General features: G+C 27.1%; 2 protein-coding genes across 2 annotated transcripts; both read left to right on the top strand.

Moving 5' to 3' along the window:
- Window positions 1-1,074: 1,074 nt before the first annotated feature.
- LOC113364210 (serine/threonine-protein kinase PITSLRE-like) lies at window positions 1,075-5,557 on the top strand. The gene is made up of 13 exons (XM_026606698.1): window positions 1,075-1,211; window positions 1,562-2,403; window positions 2,487-2,576; window positions 2,784-2,847; window positions 3,103-3,423; window positions 3,511-3,622; window positions 3,721-3,852; window positions 4,113-4,247; window positions 4,392-4,525; window positions 4,613-4,703; window positions 4,806-5,021; window positions 5,152-5,277; window positions 5,434-5,557. Exons 1-13 carry the CDS (start codon window positions 1,135-1,137, stop codon window positions 5,530-5,532), a joined length of 2,439 nt encoding a protein of 812 aa, XP_026462483.1. The 5' UTR covers window positions 1,075-1,134; the 3' UTR covers window positions 5,533-5,557.
- A 923-nt stretch (window positions 5,558-6,480) lies between these two features.
- LOC113376839 (pyrimidodiazepine synthase-like) lies at window positions 6,481-9,449 on the top strand. The gene is made up of 6 exons (XM_026616911.1): window positions 6,481-6,646; window positions 7,663-7,836; window positions 8,231-8,388; window positions 8,564-8,824; window positions 8,948-9,069; window positions 9,296-9,449. Exons 1-6 carry the CDS (start codon window positions 6,619-6,621, stop codon window positions 9,327-9,329), a joined length of 777 nt encoding a protein of 258 aa, XP_026472696.1. The 5' UTR covers window positions 6,481-6,618; the 3' UTR covers window positions 9,330-9,449.
- The last annotated feature ends 329 nt before the right edge of the window (window positions 9,450-9,778 follow it).

Raw genomic sequence — 9,778 nt, 5'->3', positions numbered from 1 at the left:
ATTGTATCAATTTATTGAAAGTTAAAATACTTACCTTAATTAAAGTACTTGTCGTAAGACCGCAAAATTTTAGTATTATTAATTATTAGTATAATTAATGTTTTATTAAAAAAAATTCAACAGCTTACAAAGAAAATGCTCGGCCGATCTATAGCCAAAACTAATCAGCACGATTCCCAAATAATATCTTTCGAATAATTTTTTTAAAATCGATTTCGAATTATTGGCTAAAACGGAGAATTGGATTTTTTATGACAACAATTTTTTCTGGAAAGTTAAAAAACATGTTCATAATATAAAAATAATAATAATATAAAAAACATCAATTATATCAAATTCTAAATGGAAGTTTCAATGTATTCCAACATTCATGTAAGGAAAGCATATACAAAAATTTAATTGATATATACAGCGGTATTTGAATAATTTTTTAAATCCAAATTAGTAAATAAAACTCAAGGTAATATAATAATTTCAACAATTTTGTGAAATCATTCCTTGCCAATTTTTTAAAATTTGTAAATAATTATACAATTATTGTTTAAATGTATATTGTTTAAATAATTGATTAATCAATCACTAATTTTACATTTATACTCAGACACGTGTTTCCTTTTCAAAAATGTCATATTCCGTTATTTTCAAATGTATCAATAACAAGAAAGAAAGTTTGAAATTCGATTTTAATTTTTGTTTAACCGGTTGCACCAAGGTCTGTTATTAAATAAAGAATTATTTACAACATTTAAAGAAAAACTCTCATTCCAAAATATAAGTTTAAAAAAAATCGATTCTTATTTTTATGTCATTCAGTAATCATAACATTCAATGCACATGCGATTTCCGTTTTAATGTCTAAATTTAAAATATTTTTAAAAACATACAAACGTAGTTTTGCATGAATAATATCAAGTTGAAAAAATATCACACACATTTTATTTAGTTTATTCAACGTGCATAAGTAAATAGTATTTCAAATTTCGCGCATTTTCTTAAATATTTATTACTGTCATGTTGTCAACATTACTTTATGCTTTCAAGCGGCCACTCGTGGCCGCCATTAAAAGTGAAAAATAAACTTCAATGTTATTGTCAAATCTAATAGTTTTAAGTAAAATTCGTATTTAATCTAAAATGAGTAATAATGATTCGGATGGTTGTGAAGATGGACAAATTGTTTCGCCTCCTAATTCAAATGATAATGATTTTAGGTTAGTATGAATGACATTTGCATTTATGTAAAAATTATATTAGTCAATTAGAAAATCAGAATGTTTTTCGAAAAAACTATTATAAATTAGATCGGAGTTGGTTTCAAAATATATAATGTATATTGTTTAGGTACATGTTCTTTATGTTATATATAAGATGAGTTGAAGGCCTAGGCGAAAAATGAGGTTATAGTTTATGCATTTGTTAATACTTGATTTTATTGTTCCTAATTTATTTTATTCTTATATCTAAGTCTAAATCATATTATAATACATGTATATCCATTTTAGTGCTAGTGTGTGGAGTTATAGTTGAATTTAAATCTTACAACTGTTCGAACAAATTTCAGCTTATCTGAGGAAGACATAGAACATGATGCTTCCTTGCATATAAAACCACCACAGTTAATTTCATCACGAAGTCACAAACTATCTAGGAAAAAACATTCCCATGACAAACACTCAAAATTAAAACACAGTAGTAGAAGGCACTCTATGAAGGATAAGGATAAACACAAACGACACAGATCCGGAGATATTGAGAGTAGTAATCCTGATCGAATATTAGAAGATTTGCGATCTAGACTGCTAGATAAGCGCAATAGGCATAAAGTACAGTCTCACGATGAATATAGAAGGCCAACAAAAGGTAGCAGTCAACATGATTTGGATCATGATGATAAAAGGCATAAAAATTACAGTAGGGACCTTGAAGAGCATAGAAGACAACGTGATAAACCTGCAGAGTATTATGAACGTAAAAGTAAAAAAGAAATTGATATCAAATCCAGGGATTTAGAAAATGAGGATTACAGAAGGCAAAGTAGAGATAAAATGAGTATAGATATAGATTATGATCTTGATAAACGACACAGCAGATATAAACCTAATGTAGTGAGAGAAAAAAGAAACTCTGAAGGTGAATCTGAACATAATTATGAGCAGAAGCGGGATAAAACGGAAATGGAGACATATAGGCACAAGGAAAAAACAAATCTTGTTCGTGATGTTGAATATGATGAAAGAAGGGATAGGTTATTAGTTGCAGAAAGAGAAATGCTCAGGTTAAAAAAAATTAGTCGTATGGAATTGCTAGCTAGGCGGGAATTAAAAAGTAAAAAACTATTAGAACATGAAGAAGCATCATCTAGGAAAAAACTGAGACGATCTAGTCAGGATAGCTTAGATAAAGGTAATTTATAGAAATGCATATATATATATATATATATTCAGTATAATTATACTATTTACTTGAAATTTTAAAAATAATTTTAGATTCAAAAGAAGTTACTGTAGTAATGGTATCTGATGACACAGAAGAGGAAATGGCCAATTCGAACTATGACTCTGATCATAGTAAATCAGGTATGTTGATTAAGAATTTTAAGAATAGTAACAATAATTACTGCTGAAAGGTCTCATCTTTATTTAACACCACTAGTGTTTATTAATTACTAATTATTACATTTACACGGTTTTGTATATTTTATCTATAATAAGATTTTAAATAGGTGCTTTAAATTTTTAAGTCTATTTGATATAATTTTATATTAGAATCTTACGATGTTTCAGATGACAGTGAAGAAGAAGCTTCAGAGAATTCAGATGATCATTCTGATGAGAAACGTAAATCCAAGTAAGAATGCTATTTTCTTTTAATTAAAATTCTATTACAAACGACTTTTTCATTATTATTGAGTATATATGATATGTTCAATATCATTATGTGTATTTTATATTACAAAGTATCAATTAGTGAAAAAAAAATAGACTCAGTATATAAAAGTTTATTGTGTCTCACTAATATAACTTATGTATTATTAGATTGTTTCTCTAGCAACTGTGCTTGACACAGAAGAATGAAATATGACTTCCATAATCTGTATTGCAGTTCGAGATCAAGATCATGTTCAGAGTCTGATACGAGTTCAGAGTCCAATGATGAATCTCATACAGAAATGCAAAAGGACGATGATGATATTCAAATGGAAGATTCAGAAAAGAAAATTGAAAACACAAAGACAGAGAATGAAACTAACAGTCCAAATACTAATAACATTGCTAATAATAATGCAGAGCAAGAAAAAAATAGCGAAGCTGAAGATTTGACTAAATTTCCTCCGTACTATCCAGGAATACAAGGCTGCAGATCTGTTGCTGAATTTCAATGTTTAAATAGAATAGAAGAGGGTACTTATGGAGTTGTTTACAGGTTTGAAAAAGCTGTGATGCTAAGTATTTTTTCTTGAAATATTGTTTTTCAATCTTGCTTTATTTTTTCATTTATATTATATTTTAGAGCAAAAGATCTTCGAACAGGTGAAGTTGTCGCATTGAAGAGATTGAAAATGGAGAAAGAGAAAGAAGGTTTTCCAATTACTTCTTTAAGAGAAATTAATACATTACTGAAGGTCAGTATAGTAAAATATTTTTTCTCTCCATCATTTTAAGTGATTCCTACCCCTTAAATAGAAAATTCTGTAATGATTGCATTTAAAATTATTTGCAGGCACAACATCCAAATATTGTTACAGTTCGTGAAATAGTTGTTGGGAGTAACATGGATAAAATCTTCATTGTCATGGATTATGTAGAGCACGATTTAAAAAGCTTAATGGAAACCATGAAGCATAAAAAACAGGTAATATTGGTTTTATATTAATTTCTACATTTGTGCTAATTAATAATGTTGAATTTCAAATTTCTAGTTTCATTTCTTGTCATTTATATTTGCCATCTTCAATAAATGGGTAACTGATCTCATCAGGCTGTTCCACAATCTCGTGAGGATTGAGAATACAATCACTCCGAAACGTCGAGAAATGAAATTAGAAGATCCAAATTCGGCAACTTATCGGTTGAGATAAGAGAAACTTTATATTAAAATATTATATTTTACAGGGTTTTCTGCCAGGTGAAGTGAAATGTTTAGTTCAACAATTATTAAAAGCTGTTGCACATTTGCATGATAATTGGATTTTACATCGAGACTTGAAAACATCAAATTTATTATTATCTCATAAAGGAATTCTTAAGGTAATTATATAAAAAAATAAAAATATATTCAATAAAAACAAGTTGATATATACTTACAAAATTATCAAATGTATTATTTTATAAAATCTTTTCTAAATAGTTTTTTAATGTTTTTTTTACAAAGCATCTCTCCTTTATAAATAGGTTGGAGATTTTGGCTTAGCTAGGGAATATGGTTCTCCATTGAGGGCTTACACGCCGGTTGTAGTAACCCTGTGGTATCGATCACCAGAGCTTCTTCTTGGATGCAAAGAGTACTCCACAGCTATTGATATGTGGTACTGCTTATTAAATAATATGCTATATATGTAGTTTTATACAAAAAAATATTTATGTGAGTGTATTTATGATTAAATAAATTTTAGGTCAGTTGGCTGTATATTTGCTGAACTGGTTGCAATGCAAGCCTTATTTCCGGGTAAAAGTGAAGTTGATCAACTAAATAGAATATTTAAGGTAAATCATAAATTATTATTGCCAATAATTCTGCATTCAAATAATGATTAAATTAATATTTTTATTATATTGTATTTAAATCAACTTTAAATTTTTTCTTAGGATCTAGGAACACCAAATGAAAAAATCTGGCCTGGTTATTCAAAACTACCTGCAGTTCAAAAGATGACTTTTACTGAATATCCTGTGTCTATGATTGGACGCCGATTTGCACAAACCTTATCACCAAGAGGCCTGGACATGCTTAACGGTTTTCTTACTTATGATCCTGAAAAAAGAATCACATCTGAGGTTGCCTTGCAACATAACTATTTTAAGGTATAGTATTTTATATAGAATTTTTATAGGTTAAACACATTCTTGTGGTCTTCAAAAAAAAATCCACAAAAATGTGCTTAATTATTTTAGAATGCAATAATTGATTTCATGAATCTGAATGATTGAATAGGAGGTACCACTACCTATTGATCCTGCTATGTTTCCAACGTGGCCTGCAAAAAGTGAACTTGGAACAAGACGTGCACTTGCCAGTAGTCCTAAACCACCTTCAGGAGGTGACCAGTTTAAAGCATTGGTAAATATATTCAATTTTTATAATAATTGTTGATAGTTTATAGAAAATTAAGATGTTTAAAATAAATATTATGAGTTTTAATTTACTAGGGCATACAGTAATATTTAAAAAATTATTTCCTTCTAAATAAAATTATTAATTCTATTACTTGTTAAGGGGGAAGGTGAAGGAGCCGATGCGTATTGGGGTGAACGAGCATCTTTGTTGGATACAAGAAACATTCCAATGGGTGCAGGCTTCTCACTCAAGTTTTAATAAATTCGTACAAATGTATATGGCATATAGTTTTAATTATGAAATTGTACATATTTTGTATTATAAAAATTCAATAAAAACATTGACGTACTTTTATGTTATTATTTTATTTTTATTTGGGTAAAGGTATTATAAACAGATGTAAATATATATATATATATATATATATTATTAATAATATATATATTTATATATATATATATATATTTATTTATTTATTTATTTATTTATTTATTTATTTGTAATTTACATAATCTAGTACTACTACTTACAAATTATGATTCTAATTAGAAATATTGATTCTAATTTGGTAACAGAATTTTTCATATATAGTTTTTTTTTTTGTTTTTTAAGTTTAAACACAAATTATTAATAGATTTTGAATACTTCTTTGCAATTTACATAATATGGATAAGACTACTTAAAATTAATAATTTAAATAATGACAAAATGTAAATTGATCAATTGTTCTTATTGGAAATTTAGAATATTGGAAGTTGAAGAATATAGAATTCTAAGGGAAGTTATATTTATCATAAACATAAGTTTGTTTTCATGAAAAAAAAAAACATTTTGTTTTCCGGAAGTTTCAAGTCATTCTGAATCGTTTTACTCCGGAAAAGGAAGTGCGTGCAATCAAAATTTGGCCTTTAATTTTCTCAAAAATGGCTGCACTGATTCCAAAAATTTAAAAGCTGTTTCATGAAACTCGATAAGGACGGGTTGATTAGAATAATGCATAAAGTGCTTTATAATTAGCACATAAATGCCAAAATTTTTGAAAAAAAATTATATTTAAAGGCAATCTTGCACAAACCAATATTTTTCGTTAACCGCCATATCCGCCATGACGAAAAGAAAAGCGTCAAAGACAAGTTGTCTCTTTCTGTACTACCGAGCTGTCAAATTTAACCTTCATTTCAAGTTTAATTTCAGTTAGTTCTTCGACGAAGCTAGATCGATAAATAATCTATTTATCGTCATATCTTAAAAATTAATAATAAATTCTTAGTTATATTAAATTTAGTATTGTTGTGCCTTAGATTTAAATTTGTTATTAAGTTTATTTGTGATTGATTCGAAAACATGACGGGAGTTAAACATTTAAGTACCGGTAAGCAGATATTTATATTTGTTGAATATGATATGAGTATATATTTACCACATTTAAGTTAATTAGAGTAAAATTAAGTTGTGAATATAATTATTTTATAAATGCATTTAATTAATTAATTAAGTATGCATCTAATTGTGTTCCATACATTGATGAAATATTTATTGAGTGACCTACTGACACACCTACATTGTAATATATGTATATGCATTGTAAGGATTCTATTCAAAGCCCTGCACTTTTCATTGATATTCTAGTGCTTTTATTGATTTTATTTAATTATTACTCACTTAAGTAATTTCACAGTAATTTATGCAAAAGATGTTATGTGCAAGGTTATTTGTAAAAACTGGTTTTTACTGTTAAGCATTGTATGAAGCTAGATTTTATTACTGTTTTAATTTTACGTTTTACATCAGTTTTTAATTCTTTAAAAATGCTAAAAGATCACTTTATTACTTTACTTTTAGCTTGTTAAATACTTAAACACATGAAATTTTATCGATCTAGCTATTGATACCATTAAAATTATAAAACAATGAGGGCATGTATAATATATATATATATACATATATATATATATATATATATATATATATATTTCCAATGAACATTAACACCTTTTAATTATAAAACAGCATGAGTAATTTTATTTATCAAATTTATATAAATATGATACACAATCTTATAAAAAATTGTGAATTCTTCTATATAAAACAATCTATATTATTGTTTTTCGATCACAATTAGTTATTATTTTAGAATTCCAGGAAATTTAACAATAAACAAATAGCGAATATCAAAATGACTCATTTATGTGTTAGAGAATTTTTTCTAGAAATGCTTATAAATAACTAGAGTACTTTAGCAATATGTCTAGCTAGATGAAATATTTCTTTCTTACACTAATTGAAATGTTTCTTAACTTAAAATACATGACAAACTTTTCTATTACCCACATTAATTCAATTTCTATATTTATAGTATTTATTTATTTACACCATGTTCTTTCTCAGAATCCAAACGACCAGGACCAGTTCCTGAAGGAAAATTGAGATTATATTCAATGCGGTTTTGTCCGTATGCTCAGAGGATTCATCTAGTATTGGATGCAAAAGAAATTCCATACGAAACCGTTTACATTAATTTGACAAATAAACCTACATGGTTAAAGGAAGTTAGCCCTCTTGGTTAGTTAATAAAAATACTTACATTAAACTAATATTTGATAAGTAAATTGAAGTTTCTTTACAAATGGTCATAGACATAAATTTTGTCATATGATACTACATCGAGAAAATCTCTTTAATTTTTTTTTTAATAATGTATCAGAAAATATTGATGATTATTTAATATTGTATGTTTTATTTTGGTCTTTAGTTTACATAAACAATGGTTTATATATTTACTGGACAATTGCCAAAATGTTGCCTTTACATGAATTATTGTTAAAAAACATGTTAATGCATTGTTCTTGTTTTTTGCAAGTAGATTGTATTTTAAATTGAACCTAAGTATTTGTAAACTTACTGGGATTTTTAAATTTACTGAAATGAATATATTTGAATAATTCATTTTCTCCAGGAAAAGTGCCCGCTTTAGAATTGCCAAATGGAAAAGTATTGTATGAAAGTTTAATCATAGCAGATTATCTCGATGAGGAATATTCCAAAAGGCCACTTCAAGATAAAGATCCTTTAAAGAAAGCATTAGATAGAATTGTGGTCGAGAGATTCAATGAGGTAAAACATAGTTTATTAATTTATAGATAAGCACTTTGATACATTAATTATGAATGAAATTGAAACAAATATTTACAAAAATGTATTTATTTACTGCATGAAATAGTGGATTTATTTTCTTATATCTCTTTACCATAATTAATAGTTATCATTATCTGATTATTATTATTTTCAGACAATTGGTGCAATGTTCCGCATCTTTCTCAACCAGGAAGGCCAAAGCATCACCACTGTACTAATTGGTTTGGATTACTTCGAAGCCAAATTGGTTCATAGACAACAGACTGCTAAAGATCCTGCTGCTCACTTTTTCCATGGTACCAAACCTGGTATGGTGGACTACATGATCTGGCCATGGTGTGAACGTGCTGATCTGATGACCATTCTTGCACAGCGTAAAGTTTTTGAACTTGATTCAACTAGATATCCAGCTCTGGTAAGAGTAATAAAAACATGTTAACCAGATTAACTACTGGTTTCATAAAAATTGCAAAAAAATACTTATTCTAAGTTTATTATATAATATGCATGTCTCATAACATATTTTAAATTTTTATAGCTAAAATGGCGTTTAGCTATGATTGAAGATGAAGCTGTTAAAAAGAGTATATTATCAGCTGAAGTTCATGCAGCTTATATTCAGAGTAAACGTGATGGTGATGTGAACTACGAAATACCTTTGTGAGTGTTAATAAAAATTTTATAATATAATGTCGTATATTTGGAATAGAACCAAAATTTTTCCAAGAAACCAGTCAGTGTTTTTTATGTATATGATTTTTTGCAGATAATTTCTTACAAAAAAGACTAGACACTATTTTTTGATACTGTATAACAGAAAGCAATTTTTACCTTTATGAAGTTTTCATGTTTCAAGTAATTCTGAACACCTAATTTTAATTTTCAGAAATCAGCCAACCAAAAAGGCCAGGATGGCTTAATCAAAATCGAATTTATGTTTTAGAATTGCACGAGAAAAATCAACATTCACACAATTCACCTTAAAGTAAACCCAGAAACTGATGATGCAAGTACTATTGAGAGAGTATACATATATTTATGTACTTAAAATGTTTAAGTTCATGCTTTATATTTTAAATTTATATGCTTTTTGTACAACGTTATGAGAAATACATAGTTTATTGAATGTACTCTATATTATTATTTACTAAAGATTCATATTTTATTGTTTTAGATATATCGCACAGTGAGTGTTAGGCATCAGCTATTATATTTAAGTAGGACTCACGATTTTAAGGTATGCTTAAGACAACTACTTATTTTTTTTTTTTTATTATATTTTTTATACTGTTTGCCCTTAATGCAAAATTAATATTTGATTTATTTAACTGAACTAATTTTTATTATATATTTTTTTTTTTTTTAGTTT

Source organism: Ctenocephalides felis, unplaced genomic scaffold, assembly GCF_003426905.1.
Source record: "Ctenocephalides felis isolate EL2017-DRISC unplaced genomic scaffold, ASM342690v1 CF-g0.4_SCAFFOLD_00845, whole genome shotgun sequence".
Classification (NCBI taxonomy): Eukaryota; Metazoa; Arthropoda; class Insecta; order Siphonaptera; family Pulicidae; genus Ctenocephalides; species Ctenocephalides felis.
This window is presented reverse-complemented; position numbering and strand designations above follow the sequence as displayed.